Raw genomic sequence first — 19,905 nt, forward strand, 5'->3', positions numbered from 1 at the left:
TACAATAATATGATAGTAAAGAGTGGCCAAGAAGACCCAATTTGAAATTGGACTTTGGTAATTTGATTTGGTAATATCACACGAAAAACTCGTTTTTAAGAGATTAGTATGGCCCGGCTGAATGTCGTTGGTCACGCAAGCAAATCCAGGGACGAATAGACAGTGTCGCTCCGTGGCCAACCTTTCAAAATTACGGTAATGATCACATTTCTAGTTGGGTAAGTACAGACTATCGCAGCATGTTATAGAAACGTGGTCTGGTTGAGTACAGGTGAATACAGGTAAATTATACATCCATACTTATATCATTACAATCATATTCTACAAAAAATGCAACACATTTTGATTTTTTTTATATCAAATTTCTGTTTATAAGACTGAGTCTTTATCCAAAGCATTGTGTATTGTGAAAAAACACAATTTCAAATGAACACTGGGGAAAGTATTACGCAAAGCCTTTCGCACCGGATGGAAAATAAGATTCCGGTCGGTGATCTGTTTAAGAGCAGAAATAGAAAATATGTATATATTGTAGATTTGTTCAGTTTTGTTTGGTAGGATTTCCTGGCAGTACGTTGTGATCAAATCTCCTGATGTGCAGATGTTCAATGTGCATGTTTGGTATATCATGCTTTTGGATACGTCATTGTCTATTAAATTCCAGAAACTGCCATGGGCATGCTCACGTTTCCCTCCAGTTGTCATTCTACGTTCTAACGGTTGACGGATGAAGTGCTTAGCATGAGAATTTGAATATAAATTCATCCCAGTTTTTTTTCAGATAGAATCTTCTAAAATCAATTTTCCACGGAGTCTTTTTCTGGACTTATTAATATTGACAAAACCATTAAGTTGCACACATCTTCATTAACATAAAAAAATCGTATTTACTGTAGCTCTATATGTAAATGGCAAATGAAGTAGTCAAAACATTTTACTTCACTTACTCTGGATATCATGAGACCAGATTCCTGCATGATGTTCAGTGAAGTAGCCTTCAATTATTTCAAGGAAATCTTGCCTCAAAACAACATTATATGTAACTGTTCAAGGAGCGAAACACATTGGCAACAAACAATAGGGCACCTGACAAAGTCGTGTAGTCGTTGACTTGTTCACTTTCAACACGGTTATTGGATTTGATCTATGGGAATGTTCCACGAAACACTACAGGTCGGTTGGATTATTACATAAAGACAGTATTTCCTGGGTCATTGCTATGTAATATCTTCACTCATACTACGTCTAAGTGATACGACGGACTACAGAACCCATCTTGTAAAGACTCCGAGATATTTATGGTACTTTAATGTACACGGATCTTGTGGGTGCATGATGTTTTGTGCTCGAGCCTTTACAGGTTAAATACAAATGTATCCCACGAATACATTGTTTAACCGAGTAATTTCAATTGCCGTGTGACGTTTGCTCAGTAAACAACATCCAAATTTATATGAATGGTACGTGGCAGTGTTATAACCAGTGACAAACTTACATAGTTGTGCATTTCTTTGTGAGGGAATTACAAACAAAATTAAATTCATTTCTAAACATTGGTTTACTTTTCCCTTTAACGAAGGTTGTCACTGACTGTGTAGCTTCTATTCAGATTAAAACCGGCACTAGGTCCACTTGCGGTATTCTTATTTCGATGTTCGTTGCAGGGTATCTTCTATAACAATAAAATCCATCTTAATAGTCAATCATCTATACAGGAGAAAAAAAAATAGAGTTACCCTACACTGAAGTCAAATTTAATAATTGTATAGAATAATTGTTCCTTAAATTCTACCAGTAATTTGGGTAAAGTTCCTCATGTTGCCAAAGTTGATCTATTCTGTTATTAATGGTATTTATATTTGGAGCGGATACAAACGTCATTCGGATGAATGTTTTTTGTTTTAATTGTGTAATATGTATAAATGTGAAATAATCTCTCCCCAAGGATGTCGTAGACTGATATGGAAATATAGTGTCCTCTTGTGCTATTTCTCACGCACTCCTTATGCCGATGCTTCACAAAAGTTCATGTTTCTGTATTAAAAACAATATGTTAAAAATCTGGTACATTTCGGCCATTTACCCATGACGTCTATGTTAATATTGGTAGGTTACAATTTCCTTAATCTTTCTGGTTACTATAGGCCCTTCCTACCCAGTAAATATTTCCTAGCACGGCGTTGTACACTTTCTGGTCTGCCTACATAAGCTTCTTATCAGCATTGCAAAAACAAAATTAAAGCGTCGTAAAACAATATCATTATACTAACACCAGGTGTCAGCTTCATAATCAAGAGACACGGCTGGTAATGACAAGGACAATTTAACGGATACATCTCCATATTATTGTACAGCTTGATGCTCCGACGAGTCCATGTAGGCCTGCATGGATTTGACGAGTCGTTGAACCCCTTCCTCGATCTGGTTTGTATCGCTGAAACTTATTGATAAGCGGATACAGTTCCTATAGCTACCCGTCACGGAGGTACTGAAATATAATCAAACAGTATTCTTTACGATAATAGAGTAAGACACCAGCACGCAGTGGACAAATATATTTAGTCCTACAAAGCAGTATTTGACATAATGGAAGGAAGATAACATATCTGGGTATGAGTTAAACGCTTACACGAAGCGCAATTTTTCTAGAAGGTTTTGCCACGAAAACGTGAAAAAAACACTCGCTTTTTCAGGGCAACAAAGCGCCACTTAGGGGAAAAATACAACTTTCTTCCGGGGTGACTAAATGCCGATAAATTGTATTTTTTCACGAATACTAAACGGAATGTTCCGTTTTACTTTAATTTTGCTCTGAAAGTTGTAGAAACACGGTTTTACGGCGACGAAGCGGAGAAACAAAATCAGCCCTTATCAGCCACCATAATAAATTGGTGGTCTGAAGTTTTGGTTAGGGTTCTTCTTTGTGGAGGGAGATCAATCATTACATACTCAAGACGGCAGGTCTTTCATTCAATGTGTTTATCCTAACACGAGTACGAGGTCTCATAAGATGATGATCATTATTGCAGCAGACAAGAAATATCATGAATTTGCATCTCTACCAAAAAAATTCAACACGTCCTGAAAAAAATCCATGTTGGTGTTAGGATGCATGCAGACGTACCAATTAACAATGTACTTATTTCTTTATCACATCTTGATGTGACGGTTAAAATGTCAATTTTAACGTCATGTGCAAACACGTGCACTCGATTATACATTAACTTGTATTATTAGTCGGGGATATGACAGACTGTACATAGTTAAAGTCACTTACCTTTCTCCGTCTATAAAGACGACACGGAATTTTTCGATAGCTATCTTCTGTAATGCTTGGGCATCAATAGTCTTGGGCATGACTACCCACACGAAGAATCCACCCTGCAATGTAGATCATTATTTAATTACAGCCTTTTGAAAAGTAATAACATGACAATGTCTCTTTTTCGCTCACGTTCTAATTCTTGATCTTGAACCAGTGTTACAAACTTTGTATACTGCATGTGAGCGTATGTCAAATACAAGACCCCACTTTGCTTTCAGTCGGTCATTACTGAAACCGAATGATATCATCTGCTTTGTCAAAATTTTAAAATGTGCTATTTGCTATAAAACAGTATGCAGGTGCATTATTACATTATGATTATCCATTTTTTAATTGGATCACATGGCCGTTATCGTATCGTATAATGTGTCTTTTTGTACAAATTAATATGTTGTTTATTGGAAAGGAATTGAAAAATTCTATTTACTCACCTAGTAACGACTGGAACAGAGAGTTCCATAAAAGATAAAGAATCCAGTCTAATTTGCTTATCTTGATACAAATATATCCGACATTGTGTTCTCGTTGTGGATAGACAGGTGCTAAATTTCTTCTTTTAAGCCCTACTAATTTGTGGCTATGGGGAGTATTAGATATTAGAAAATGGCCATACCCCCTCAAAAAAAAAAAAAACAGAAGAGAGAGATTCTTAGAGAAATAAATAGTTGGTATATATACACATATATTTTAAGTATTTTTGCGACGCTTGTTAGATATACACACCTGTGGACGATGAAAAGTACAGCCGGATGGGAGATACTTGTTTAGGGCATCGCACATAAGCCCCATCCTAGTCTGAAACAAATAAAACGACAAAGTGATTTTATATGTTTAAACCTTGTGTGGCAAATGGGTAAGTATTCCAAGAAACGTGTATTGCAATGTACATACGTCTCTAATGGGGTTATTTTGATATAGCTATATTTTTATAACCACATCTTCATTAATCTACATGATACCTTGTATATACTAGAGATGCGGTCCAGGTGTGCCGACAGGAGACCTAGCTGTATAGCTGCACCCATCACAACAGACGTATAGTGGTTATAGCTGCCGGCCGTGTTTGACATATAGCTGTCAAATAGACGTCATAAGTATGTAATACAAGAAAAGGAAACTGTATTGGTATTACTGTTGTTCCTAAAATCAAACTGAAAATACATGTATTATTAAAGAAACAAGGAAACATCGACGTCGGTAAATAAGGAACAAAACAAAGATATCAACAGATACTCATAAAGAAAAAGAAAGCCAGCAAAGGCGAGAGTCTTCTACTTATAGATGTCATCCGCTAAATCATGTCACGTTCTCAAATGAGAACAATGTTAACAGCAAGAAAACCATTTGGATATGAACATCTGACACATTTAACTTCATGTCGCACACCAGAATTATATATTTCCGTTGATATAATGGTGGCGTTCATTAAACTTTTATGAGATGTGATACTTGATCTGTTGATGATACGAGATCATATTTGTTATATAGTATGATAAAATGTGAAGTATGGTCACAGTTAACCTACCTGGACGCCAGTATATCTACAAGTGATTTGTTACCCTCTACCCAGCCAAGTCGGATTCCAGGAGCGAAAATCTTAGAGAATGTTCCATTAGAAAGAACACAACCTATATAATCAGGGTTGTCACTGGAAAATAAATTAATAATAGCTGCACATTTTAGTTGTAAGTGATAAAACGGCGGAACAATTCCACACCCGAACCACCCACCCCTATCCCCCACCCCACCTCAACACCCCTTTTTCATTTGCTCTGATTGTTTAATTTAATCTTTGTTTTGGCATCTAATACAATTAAAGAACAATGTTTCAAATAAATCGCACACGGAACTTTGATTCTTAGTTCTAACAATACTTGTGTAAACAATGATAATGCATTATAACTAAGAAGAAATGTTGGCTTCAGAATATGCTAGTTAAACTGATTGACTAATTCCTGCAATCAGACCGGTTTTGCATGAGTCAGAATTAGTGCAAAATGAATAAAACTTGCAATAAATCGTTTCAATGAATTTAACTTGATCATATACATATAATATGTTGTCAACCGCGAACGTTTTGATAGAATTGTCAATATGATATGTGTGACTGGTGATGTCGAGCGTGTGTTACATAGATGTATATTAGATTTAACGTAATAATGTATTACATATTACAATTAATGATAAGTAAAGCTATATTACAAATGCTAGACTGTTTTATTTCCTATTGGATGAATCAATTAAGCATAGAAATGTGTGTGATATCTTATTAGGATATGACTGTTTACTTACTGACATTAAATTAATATAAATTTGTAATCATATCTTATTTGTGCCATTTATCTTTTCGTCCTTTTTTCGTCTATGAACACCTGTTAAGTCTCGACCTTTCTAGACAAACGGGCGACATTCAAACTAACATACCGGTTTTTCTAAATTTCACCTTTTCGTTCTTTCGCCTCCAATGGAAGGACAAAAAGATGATGTTACGAAAGAACGGCAATTTAAGCAAATTAATTCTTGTTTGGGCTTTGAGCGAAAGGACTACATACATTTTGCTAAACCCTCCTTCTTGTGAGACGAAAAACCGGCATGACAAGATCTGAATATTAAATGAGGTGTGAAATGCTATCGAGTCGGTTTTTTAGGTTGACAATATCATTTCATGTTTTCTTAACGATTATGACATGGATATCACCGATAATTTGTAATGTTACCTTTTGTCATAAGTGAGCAAGCGGGGAGGTGCTTTACCTTCACCGAAATGGAACATGTTGTAAACATCTTCCGCAAATACAAGCACGTCATATTTCCTGGCTAGTTCTACCAGATTCCTGCAATGTTCTGAAATATTAAATAAAGTGATACAAACGTCATAATTCCTAGCTAGTTCTACCAGATTCCTGCTATGTGCAGAAATGTACAAAAAAGTGACACACACGCCATATTTCTTATTAGATCTACCAGATCTACACAATTATCCCTTCAGCATATCATTATCATAAATGAGTAAACGAACTGACGACAAATTTTCAAATGAATGAAGAAATCGTTGAAAAGAAAGAAGTGAAGAATGTTTGGCGATGGCTGATTTTCGGTGTCGATTTCCTTTTGAATTAAGCCATTAACATATGTAAACAAAAAATAATTTTCAATGTAAATTTATTTTTTCATATTCGCATTGAAAATGTTACTTTTTTTGATGTCACCAACAGACAAAATTACTGTCAGAGAGGGTTTAACCCGTGACAAGTTAATACGCAACTGAAAATATGGCGGCAACCTACAGCTGTTGCTGTTGAAGACACGGATTCTCTCGACATGTCTAATGTATTCGCTCCACATTCGAGACGTTCAGTTGGGCATTGGGTTTGATCTCTGAGAAAGTAATTTGCGTTGCATTGCTTGCTGGCTTTCATGGAATTACAGGTCGAGTTACTAGTAAACAACTTCAAGTTTCTGGTTTTATGTTTTTTTGGTACCGGGCTTTATGAAATGTGAATTTTAGAAGATGGTTTATATATTATCTTTTCATTGGTGTAAGTGAAAAATGACACTTTTATCAATGAGATATATCTCTACATTTCACTGGCAAAAATGTAATAAACTATTTTTTCCAACTGATATGTTCTGTCTTTGAATGCTGTTGAGGCAATGTTCTTACCTGACGAGGAACAAATTCCTTTAGGGTTGCTGTACACTGTCATTGTGTATAACATAGTCCAGAACGGACTCTTCCATGTTGACTTGTCGCCAGCTTTTTTGCGGTTTTCTTCAAATAATTTCTCAAGTCGATTCAAGTCCACACCATTCTCGCCAGTTGGTACTTTACCAGAGAAATGTAATAAAAGAAGTACTGTAGTAATCTTTATCTTCGTTAAACAATAATGTTCTGTTCAATACCAGCAATCTTATTTTAATAAAAACAAGAAATATCAGCATGTGTTGATACTAGGGCAAAATAGGCAAAAAAAAAAAATAAATAAAAATAAATGAATAAAATGCACAGAGGCTCATGAAAAAGTACAAGGACAATAAGACCAGGTCTTCCGGAAAATCAAGCGTATCCAGCTTCATCGACGATACATTTTGTCAATCTAAGAATCCATGTTAAGTAATGTCACGCTCTCAAATAAAAGCATGAAACAAATTTGTAATAATTTCTGCAAACAAGGATAAAGTTATTAGACACTTCATCTGCAGGTACAATGGCATAAGGTTGTGTAAATACTGGAAGGCGAATTTAACAGCAGGATTGAAGAACACTGACCTGTGCTTTGTTTTCATTTTAGATTTCAAACTGCTAATTCTTTTCAGAATGATGGACCGAATGGATTTAATACATTCAGTAAGTGAATCAAACACAGAATATTCTCGTGGCACCCATTCTCTGGCATAGTTTTCAAAGAAAATATCTTGAAATTCATATTCCATTAGCGGACGGGATTTTACGATATTTAGCACCCTTCATGAAAAGCTCTCGTAGCTGAACATTTTGAATGATGCTTTAATCATAAGCTACTATGGTCTCAGATGGACCCTAGTTACAAGTAGATGAAGAACAAACTGACAACAACGGAATTAAATGACATGATAACGGGCATCGAAACACAAGATACAGAGTAACTTGAAGGAACTTTGTAAGGCTATTTGAAATGCTAAAATACCACTAACTGTGCCTCCATAAAGACGCGGGTATGCAGGAAAATTAATATGATGAAAATAATGAAACAATGTATACCGATGTGAAATGTCTAAGTTGCGTTTGATGGCAAATCTTTGTTTATTTTTTTTGTAATAGTTTAATTGCCTTCCACTCGTGAATGTTGTGCATCAACGTACTAAGTCGATTCAGACTGGTTAGTGAGGTTATCTTACCCAAATGTATCACGTTTTTGTCTATTTCTACGATATACGGGTAGCTTTTTTCAGACAATAGATCCTGTAGACAATCATAAATCCTTTTATGGTGATTTGTTATATGTATCCCAGCACGGCCCGTGAATGATATACCGGCATTGAAAAGTTGACGTCAAAAATGTTCTCATTAATACAACATTTTTTCACATTAGATCCTAATTTTTATATTGATATTGATTTGGGTTCGTCCGTCCGTCCGTCCGTCCGTCTGTCTGTTACACTTTCGCTTCCGAGTTCTAACTTCCCCAAATATCATTCAATTTGGATGAAACTTGGTCAGCAGATGCATCTTGGGGTCATTAAGACCGAGTTTGACGGTCAGTGTCATTTGTTAATAATTATGCATACTAATGAGGTATCGTTTGATTTCATTGGTCGGTTCATTCCCGTGCTCTAACTTCCCTAAATTTAATCCGATTTAGATGAAACTTGGTCAGCAGATGCATATTAGGGAACATAAGACTGAGTTCAGCAATCAGCATTAATTAGGTATTCTTTCATTTCATTGATTTTTTATTTTGATATTTTTTTCTAAATATAATCTAATTTTGATGTAACTTGAAGTCCTACAAATATTATCAGTTTATCATTAAACCATTAGCACCAGACTTATGATCCATATATTTAGAAAGGAAAAACAATATTTTTGTCACACTTTCGTTCACTGGTATACAAGTTTTCTTCATTTAGTTCACTTTATTGGTTGATATTTGATTTGTCCAATAAAACATCTAGTTAGGAAAGCGGTGGATATAAATTCCATGAATATGCATGTGTAATCTAGTGGACATATTGACGATTATGAAGATTTAATTTGAAACTAGATATCTTGTGAAAAGCTTATCAGACCGTGTGTATTTATGTAATCGCATATTTACCCGAACAATAACTGCTTTAAATTTGGTTCAAAGCACACAGAATTGCGTCACCTAATCACGACACCAGGATACGCGATTTGGGCAGGATTTCTCGTCAGTCTTTATTTAGTACATGCATTCTTAGTCTCACATGAAAGACAAATGCATGAAACGAAAGTTGTGATAGCTACACAGGTATTGATTATAAAAATACACCTGCCCTACATGTTGCGCAATATACTATTTTTCAATGGAATCTAGCTGATATTTTGGAAGACTTCACTATCCTAATAACATTGATAATAAAATTGTATTTTATCATAAAGGATTCTAGTTGATATTCTGTGAGATTTAACATACTAAATAACAATGATGATACAACAAATACCACATAGTATTTTTCTAAGACAAAACATCTACCAGATACATACACAGGTAAAGTATCAATATAAGCCAAACACAACCATCAGAACGTATCTTAGATTAATATATTTTACTAAAAGCATTAGAATGTTAGAATTATAATGTAAACGATGGTATAAGATAATTGATTTATTTCAATCATACAGAGATACGTTAACATATTAATGAAAAATTAATGTTTTCTATTTTCAAATAGAGACCCTTTAATGTTATCGAGTTTCGCTAAGAGAGGGACAAGTGTTAAGTATCACTTCATCCTAGAACCTGCAATATTAAACCGCTGATGACATGTTTACAATTATTTCATAATAATAGTATGTACATAAAAATTACCTGGTATGATCGTTTTGCCAAGATCGCTCCCCAAAATTTTAAAGGCTAAGAAAAATGTTGGATCTTCCACAAAGACAGGCATGCCCTCTCCGAAGAGTGTACTAGCGACGACATGGAGGCCATGGGTGGCTCCAGCGGTCACCATTAGGTTGTCGCTTTGTGACAAAGAAGAAAATACCATCTGATTCTAGAACACATAAATCAAGTAGTAATTTTGTGACATCATTTCCATATTAATTGTAACTTAAACAATTACTTGATGAAATATTCATATCTGAATTGTAAATAATATAATACGACTACCTTTATTGATGTCTTCAGTATAACGTGAGGCTTTAGTAACCACAAACTGAATCAGTGTACATCACTCAAACTCTGTGATGATTTATATAAATAACAATCATATTTTACATTATGTTACATTGTGAACGATATTTTTGCTCAGACTTTACTTTCTCAACCATTAACATAAACAATTCATGCAGCGGAAACGTTCACTTCCTTAGAGAAAGGACACTTGTGTTGTTGAAGCAACAAAAAGCTGGAACTTATTATGTCCTGAATTACAAATTATTCTAATGACGCATAGTTTCACGAGAAGGAACATCACAGAACACATACATTTGGATATTGCTTCTTTATTATACAACTTAGATGTAAATTATAGATTAGTACATGTACAAATTTATGATTAATAACAAACAAGCTGTTACATTATTATTTTTTCACTGTTTAAAGACTCAAAAATGATCAGGGAACAGAAAAGGTTTCCTCAATGGCGGAACATTAAACCAAAGGAAAAACGTGAAGTAAAGTCAAAATGTCATTAAGAAAATAATTTTTCAAACAATAGATGAAACTGTGCTGTTTTGCGCGTTATCGTAGCCTTATTTTGTTCCACCGTAATCAACGTCAGAAACTGATATCGTCAACTTTATACACTTCGTTTGAGTCGAAATTCGGATAAGTCAAAACATTTTCCACGGTCCCTTGAATTTCGAGATAACGAGTTTCGGCTGGACATCAAAAGCATATATGTTACGCATTCATGTCATCGTATACTGATTGATAATGCAGATCGAAAAAAGACCTTATTATCGGATCGATGAAAATGACAGTGTCGTATGTACTCAACTATTGTGATATACATCTTTATTTCGGCGTTCAAAGCCAATTTCGGTTTATTACGATTTGAATAGCATGTACAGGACACTTGAAAAGATGAAACAAATAGTAATACGTCAAGAGCAGACAGGACGTCTGACGTCGGAACAGGAATAACAAACAGCAGTAATACGACAAGAGTAAACAAGACGTCGGAACAGAAGAAACAAAGACAATGCGACAAGAGCAGACAGGATGTCGGGACAGAAGGAACAAAGATAATACGACAAGAGGAGACAGGATGTCGGGACAGAAGGAACAAAGACAATGCGACAAGAGCAGACAGGATGTCGGGACAGAAGGAACAAAGATAATACGACAAGAGCAGACAGGATGTCGGGACAGAAGGAACAAAGATAATACGACAAGAGCAGACAGGATGTCGGGACAGAAGGAACAAAGATAATACGACAACAGCAGACAGGACGTCGGGACAGAAGGAACAAAGATAATACGACAAGAGCAGACAGGATGTCGGGACAGAAGGAACAAAGATAATACGACAAGAGCAGACAGGATGTCGGGACAGAAGGAACAAAGATAATACGACAACAGCAGACAGGACGTCGGGACAGAAGGAACAAAGATAATACGACAAGAGCAGACAGGAACAGAAGGAACAAAGATAATAATACAGAAGGAACAAAGACGACAACAGAGACAGAATACGACAACAGCAGACAGGATGTCGGGACAGAAGGAACAAAGATAATACGACAAGAGCAGACAGGACGTCGGACGTCGGAACAGGAATAACAAACAGCAGTAATACGACAAGAGTAAACAAGACGTCGGGACAGAAGGAACAAAGATAATACGACAAGAGCAGACAGGATGTCGGGACAGAAGGAACAAAGATAATACGACAAGAGCTAACAGGACGTTTACAGGACAACATGGTTACGAGGTCCAAGGAAAATTAGATAGGAATACGAGATGCCAAAAACGACGCCGGAACAAAAGTAAGAACATAGGAATAAGTGAAGAGCGGACAGAACGCCGGTACAAATGGTAATACAACAACGGAACCCAAGACGAAACAAACAGGAATACGAGAAGTGCAGACTGGACCCCGTAAAAAGGGAAATATGACAAGGAGAGCAAATGAGAAACCACGCGGGAAGACACCATAAGCAAATAAGAAACAATATTCAGACATTACAGAGGATCGAACGAGATTGTCGTCTTCGGAATATCTTGATGCATACTTACCTTTCAACATGGTCATCGTATTCCTTGGATAAGAACGCTGCAAGTTCTCTTCGAAAATCAGGATCTCCCTGTTGTGGTCCATATTGAAAAATCAGATGTTCACGTTTTGGGTCTCTCTGTAATATATGTTATCGGTCTGTGATATAAAATCTATGATTATAAATTAAATCATCGATGGTATTTTACAATATCTTGCTAATAATGTTGTTATAGTATTAATTCATTTATATAATTATATAATTTGAAAATGAAGCTGAAAAGTTTTAACTGTTTATGCACATGCATTGCATTTCAAAGAGGAAACCTTACCTCCCAAACAGTTCTGACATTTTTTTTTAAAAAATCTGTAAGGTAGTCATAAAACGAATCATGAAAGTTTAAATATTTTGGAAATATGCTACAAGAGAAACAATCTGAATTCGCCGTGTTAAAGAATGTTCTCTTTTATCAGTACTCATGACTGCAGCATACCTGAAATAGGTAGTGTAACATTTGTCTTGAGTTTATTTTTTCATATAGATAACCTAGTTAAATATAACATTGTACTGCCATGTCAACATCTCAAACATCCTGAGGTAATATTATAACTAGTAATTTATGTACACATGTGCCGAAAACGAAGCATTTTTGAGAGACAGCTTTTAAGTGTTTGAAAATGATGTAATATTCAGGAAAAAAGAGCTGCATTGGTGTTAAAAAACGTGTCTTGTTGCAGTCCGTGTATATATGAGATCTTGAGATAGGTACATTATTATATATACGGTGTCTTGTTACATTAGGCAACACATGCGACATCATTACTGGTCACGAACTCTCAAACATAGCAAATAGGTAAATGCCATGAATGCATAAAAAGGAAACATTACTAGTCTCATATAATGCTAAATGTTCTTCATCGAGGTGAACGAAGGGAAGAAAATAAGGTGTTTTTTTTTTCAACGCACGCGAGAAGAATGCAGCTTTCAGTACGAGAAAGACAGTTAAGTGTATGTCCTAATAATGAAATAATCTGCGTTATATCTATGCTCCATCCTTCTTCTTGAACTCATTACTGAAGATGAGAATCTAAATTATTAAAAAATGGGACGGCTGAGGAAGGTCAAATTTGGACGAATTAAGATAAGAAACTTTGTGGGGAGATGCATTAACCACATAACTTTTATACAATGTTAGAGTATTGAATAAGAGTAGAACGTAGTAAACATCTTAACGTCTTAATTACTGTTCACTCCAAAACACAACATGACTTGGTATCATGAATATATATATATGATTTAGAATGATTGTCATTAAAACAAAATTACCATTGCCAAGTTTGTAGATTGGATCACAATTTCTCGACACCCCTTCATGGTAGAAGGTCCTGGGGCACCCACAGAGAAGCCGATCATGTCACCATGTTCTTGTAGGTAATGTTCATCAAACGTCTCCTTTGTAGCCATGACGCTTAGGTTTAACCGGACGACGAGAATCCGTGCAGTACCAAGTCCGTATTTCAGGATGTGATTGTCGCATGTGTTAAGTCTACCATGGCCAGCAGTGTCGCAATCATAACAGAACAAAGGAAAGCATATCTTTGTGTGATATATTATACATAAGCGAAATATATATTCACTTATCTGTAGTGTTGATCTTGTTCTATAGATCAATACACGTTAATATTTTTACGTAGAGTAATGTGTTTTATTTAGAAAACTTTCGACATTAATTAGGGGCCTCTAACTGTGTCTATATCTGTGTTTGTCTGTCTGTGTTGCTGTCTCTTTGTGACTGTGTTTGTGGCTACGTCCGTCTGTCCGCCTCTCTATCTCATTACTATTTGCACACACAAAGTGTGTCAAGGCTTTTGAATACATATGCCTGTGAATATTATTTGTCATTCGATGAGGGTACGGGATTTACATTTTACAGACATAGGTATATTTTTACACAAAATGTATGTATAAGGTTTGATAGATATGCAAACATTACACACGTAGTCTCAGCAGAGAAGCAGAAGTCAAACAGTAGCTCTCTTGAAAAATATAGATATTCTGTCATACTCGTGAAACATATTTTATATTAAACGGTAAACCATGAAAAGTTCTCTTATACATTACTGCAAAAATAGTGAAGAATATTCAGGTGAGGGCAATGACAGGTAAGCACTCGGTGACGTGAGGGGACCAGTGGACCGGAACGATAGAGGGCTGACGTCGGCGGGTGCACGGGTTGTCGCCGGGTACGCCGTAGCGGCGTTTGGGAATGCCGGAGCGTTGCTATCCTCACGGCACCGAGTGACTAACTACATAGATATATTTGGGTGCCCACACAAGTAGCAAAAGTTATCTGTCTTTGTTAGGCCATCACGCAAATTGACATCGTAAAGGTTTAAATTCTATAGTGTAGGGAGATGATTAGGATTTCGGACTCGGAACCTCTTGTGTATGGGGAGCTAACACAACAAATATGCATTCACATACATTAAAAATTAAACAAAAATTGTAACAAAGTTAACTTTGAAATGAAGTTGTCGTTCATACACCAAATTTGTATACTATGAAATGACTAGTTAAATATAAAAACTTTGGATATACTGTGTGATATTTTGTGATTATAATTTTTAAAAAAAATAAATGCATCCTGTTCACTTGGTTTGGTAGAAGTCTTATATAGGTCTTCAAGCTTTTGTCTACTCGTTTTGATATTCATACAAATAAAATGTTTGAAAAGAAATATAAAATAAGTTTCACTACAGTCCCCGGAGTCAATGATTTCAAATAATATCATGATTCAGATTATACATATGTGCTTCACGCTCTTCTGAAATAATCCTAAAATGAACATTAATTTATTTCGAGCGATTTTTATTTTTTCCTCTGTCGCCTTCTAGGTTTCAAAGTTTAGGTTCGTAGCACCATTGACGAGTCCTAAAAGGACGATCAGCCGTATGATGCAGTTAACCTCTATTGTACTTAATTTTAAATTGGTATTAATAGGCGTTAATCACATACCGATGATAAACCCAACGACAAAGTGCACAAAACTGTAATTATATTTGATCATAGGTAAAATTTAAAAAAAAAAAACATTGCTGAGTTATCTGATATTAAGAAATTAAGATAGTTTTCGTACATTATTTTACTCTATATCGTATCCTTAATTGTAGTCAGCTTGTCGGGACTGCACACGAACCTGTCAACACCAGCTCATATGCCTTGTGTGTTTGGGATGGATGTTCGGAACACTTCCGACTTCCCTAGGAAAAGTTCACTTGGAAGCAGCTAGAATCTCTGGCCTCACATCAATTGCTTCTCGTGACTCTTCATATACTGAAACAGGTTGAAATCCGCTCAAACAGAAAAGAGAGGAATCCAAGCTTACTACATTCTACAACAAATTCTATAAAAAAAAAAGACGGTCCCTCTATACTTACAAAACATGATACCACCTAATAGGCGTGACTTAAACATGGAGTTAAGGAATCTAGACAACTATCAAGTCCCCCGAAGTCGTCTGTATAGTATGAAAAAAAAGTCTTTTATTCCGTAGTCTTTAAATTTGTGGAATAATTTAGACAATACTACTAAACCGGGTGTATCACTAAAGTATTCAGAACCAAATATTCCTCATACAGGCTTACGTTCCTGATTTCCGTGTTGTGATGGCATTGTAGACGCAAAACACTATTTCCATACATGTTCATTATTACCTTATTGTGGGCGGATATTGTTTGATAATTTGTATGATTTAGACGTAGATTTTAATATAGAAACTTTCTTATGGGGCGACAGTGATGTTTACTCATTTGAAACTGATTGCAATATTTTTAGATATGTTCAAAAGCTTATAAAACAAACCGTTTTAACACTACCTAATTCTGAACTATTTGTAGTCGGCACTGAATTGATACTAAATCTATATCATCTCTTTTTCTCTTCTATTTTTTCTATCCTATCTTCTCTTTTTTCCTCCTTTTGATAAAATTATTTAAACTTACAATTGTACGTCTACGAATTACATATTTTCATGTTTATAGTATAAATATGTGTCACGTGCAGTATATTAATTATTTGTAATTTTATTTATGGAGAATAGTTCATAAATTGCTACAACTTGTTTCTGATCCATTTATCTGCTACTGATGATAAAACATGTTTAGATCAAAAGGAGAAAATACCAGGAATCAATTTAAATCTGTAATTGAAATTAGGAGACTTGAACGATTCAGTCATGTCTTTTGTACACTTGTCTAATATTTCTCTCCTTACGTAAGGGAACTCCGACATGTATTTGTACTTTATTGACATAGTCTCACACTTAGACTTTCTAGAGTGTACGTATTTTGTATGACAATCTGCAATTCATCACGATCGATGTTAAAATAGACTCACCCTAGCAGGTTAGCCATGTTAAATCAACCTCTAAACAATCACAAAAAATATACAAAATTTAGAATCTGACACTGATCATTTCATAGGATGTTCGGGTAAACAACAACCTTCACTAATCGGCATTCTTACCTGGAACTGACGAACCAAACTTTATCAAAATGTATTCTTACCTGAACCAAACTTTATCAAAATGTATTCTTACCTGAACCAAACTTTATCAAAATGCATTCTTACCTGAACCAAACTTTATCAAAATGTATTCTTACCTGAACCAAACTTTATCAAAATGTATTCTTACCTGAACCAAACTTTATCAAAATGCATTCTTACCTGAACCAAACTTTATCAAAATGCATTCTTACCTGAACTTAATTTTATCAAAATGCATTCTTACATGAACCAGTCGTTATTAAGATTCAATCCTAGAACGTCACACAGCACAAGATTTTTTTTATTATTAACATTGTACATAATTACAGTAGTAGACACCATTACTGATATGTACACTTATTGTGGCCATCTGAATAGATATTTGTACTTACGAAACCTAACTACAGCACAATAACTTCTCTTTCTAAATTATCCTGTCAACTACCACATATTACTATTCATGTGTTGTTTGTAGAGGTCGTCCGTCCATCTGTAGCATCAATATTCTGTTACCTGGAAATATTTAAATGTAATAACAATTATTCTCTCTCATTTCAATAACGAGGTTTTAACAGGTGCTATTCACTTATGCATGTTTTATACAATGTCTTCTACCTTGTCATCGATACGTACTGTCTAGTCAGACACATACCAGTTTGTTTTATTCAGAATCACACACGAGCATGTCTATTAGATTGATTAATGAGATGGCAACAAATAATTCTATTTGTCAGATATCAAATGTAAAGGCTAGTTCAGGTTCCACTTCCCTACTCCTTCTTCATAGCTGGTTTCATTACTCCCACCTCTCCTACTCGCACCAAGAGAGTGGCGAAAACTAGAATTAGAAAGTAGAAAAGCTAAACTTCATCATACGACTGTGTGGACTCACTAGTACTAGTCAGTAGTATATATACACAAGTACAGGAGTGTTTAAAATGTTTGTAGAGTGGTGTTGATACATAGTAATATTAATGTTGTATCAAAGAACCACATCATAGATATAGCTATAACAATACATGCCGTCGTTGTGTCAATTGGTACAATTATTTAATCTTGAACGAGGAGGTTTTTTAAACGGTTTAATGCGTTAAAATTCGGTACCATTAGACCCGACTTTAACCATACTAGTTACCTTATTTGACTGCCACCCCGAAGACTTTGTCTGTGTAAGGTCGCTAACTGGAGCGGTTAGTTTTATTTCATTTGGAATGGGGGGCTCAATAAAGGTGATTTAAACGTGACCAGCAGTGATTAACTTTAACAATGGTGGATTTATTACCACTCATTGATCTGTGGCCACTTGTCATCAAGCTATCCGGATTAAACAATGTTAGGATTTATAAATGACATTTTCAAGTGGTTTACCACAAATATGATTTTACCCCAGCAGAATAAAATATTCCAAAATGTCCACAATCGGATAATCTTATATATATATACCTGTTCGAAACACACGAAGTAGGTGTACATGTATGTACCGAGTACCAGAGTGCTTGGCAAATGTTCTTATCATAAAAGCCATTGTCATGACATGCATGGTGATCATCGGTGCTGCATTATAGTTTACACGTTTGTCTAATTACATTTATTCGACAATTGGAATCTACTGAACACATAACAAAGAAGATTTTAAAAAATTGTAAACTTCCTTCAACGGAGTCATATATCGGTAGATAGCACCACGAACAATCTCCTGTCCATTACAACGATTTGCTGGGATATAACGATTATTTCAGTTATTGGGGGAAATGGCATAGCTGGGACATACAGAAAACAGTAAGTACACATTAAAATCTGTCAGTAATGAGGTGTGTATGACAGCTGGGACTGACAGAAAACAGTAAGTACACTACAATCTGTAAGTATCGAGGTTTTTATGACAGCTGGGACATACAGAAAACAGTAAGCACACTACTATCTGTAAGTATCGAGGTGTGTATGACAGCTGGGACATACAGAAAACAGTAAGTACACATTAAAATCTGTCAGTATCGAGGTGTGTATGACAGCTGTGACATCCATAAAACAGTAAGTACACTACAATCTGTCAGTATCGAGGTGTGTATGACAGCTGGGACATACAGAAAACAGTAAGTACACTAAAATCTGTAAGTATCGAGGTGTGTATGACAGCTGGGACATACAGAAAACAGTAAGTACACTACAATCTGTAAGTATCGAGGTGTGTATGACAGCTGGGACATACAGAAAACAGTAAGTACACTTAATTCTGTCAGTAATGAGGTGTGTATGACAGCTGGGAGATACAGAAAACAGTAAGTACACTAAAATCTGTCAGTATCGAGGTGTGTATGACAGCTGGGACATACAGAAAACAGTAAGTACACTACAATCTGTCAGTATCGAGGTGTGTATGACAGCTGGGACTGACAGAAAACAGTAAGCACACTAAACTCTGTCAGTATCGAGGTGTGTATGACAGCTGGGACATACAGAAAACAGTAAGCACACTACAATCTGTAAGTATCGAGGTGTGTATGACAGCTGGGACATACAGAAAACAGTAAGCACACTACAATCTGTAAGTATCGAGGTGTGTATGACAGCTGGGACATACAGAAAACAGTAAGTACACTTAATTGTGTCAGTAATGAGGTGTGTATGACAGCTGGGACATACAGAAAACAGTAAGCACACTACAATCTGTCAGTATCGAGGTGTGTATGACAGCTGGGACATACAGAAAACAGTAAGCACACTACAATCTGTCAGTATCGAGGTGTGTATGACAGCTGGGACATACAGAAAACAGTAAGTACACTTAACTACAATACAGAAAACATGTACAAAGTATCGAGGTGTGTGTGTACAGAAAACAGTGCACTACAACATCGAGGTGTGTATGACAGCTGGACATACTGAAAACAGTAAGTACACTACAATCTGTAAGTATCGAGGTGTGTATGACAGCTGGGACATACAGAAAACAGTAAGTACATTAAACTCTGTCATTACCGATACAAAGATATATATATAGAACTATACTGAACACTATCAGCAACGAAATGTGCTTGACAGTTGGGACAGCGGAGATATACAGAAAAAATGGATCACGTTTTATGAGAAAGGTGTTATGGGATTATAAGTAGAAGTTTTATTTTTCAGCATAAATGCACAATTATAA

General features: G+C 35.6%; 1 protein-coding gene across 1 annotated transcript; it reads right to left on the reverse strand.

Moving 5' to 3' along the window:
• Positions 1–2,343: 2,343 nt before the first annotated feature.
• LOC132556415 (uncharacterized) lies at positions 2,344–13,676 on the reverse strand. Its single transcript, XM_060220827.1, has 10 exons — positions 13,539–13,676; positions 12,235–12,350; positions 9,859–10,013; positions 6,990–7,151; positions 6,043–6,169; positions 4,851–4,973; positions 4,285–4,399; positions 4,049–4,120; positions 3,278–3,381; positions 2,344–2,488 (listed from the first exon to the last, which is right to left on the reverse strand). Exons 1-10 carry the CDS (start codon positions 13,674–13,676, stop codon positions 2,344–2,346), a joined length of 1,257 nt encoding a protein of 418 aa, XP_060076810.1.
• Positions 13,677–19,905: the final 6,229 nt, after the last annotated feature.

Source organism: Ylistrum balloti, unplaced genomic scaffold (genome assembly GCF_031769215.1).
Source record: "Ylistrum balloti isolate Yb309-2 unplaced genomic scaffold, AGI_CSIRO_Ybal_v1 Utg370568, whole genome shotgun sequence".
NCBI classification, from domain to species: domain Eukaryota; kingdom Metazoa; phylum Mollusca; class Bivalvia; order Pectinida; family Pectinidae; genus Ylistrum; species Ylistrum balloti.

Excerpts from the sequence above, each read along its gene's own strand:
- LOC132556415 (XM_060220827.1), bottom strand. The coding sequence starts at position 13,676 with ATGGCTACAAAGGAGACGTTTGATGAACATTACCTACAAGAACATGGT. Across the intron at positions 12,351-13,538 it reads AATCTACAAACTTGGCAATG|AGAGACCCAAAACGTGAACA; the intron begins GTAATTTTGTTT and ends CATATATTACAG. Across the intron at positions 6,170-6,989 it reads AGGAATTTGTTCCTCGTCAG|AACATTGCAGGAATCTGGTA; the intron begins GTAAGAACATTG and ends TTAATATTTCAG.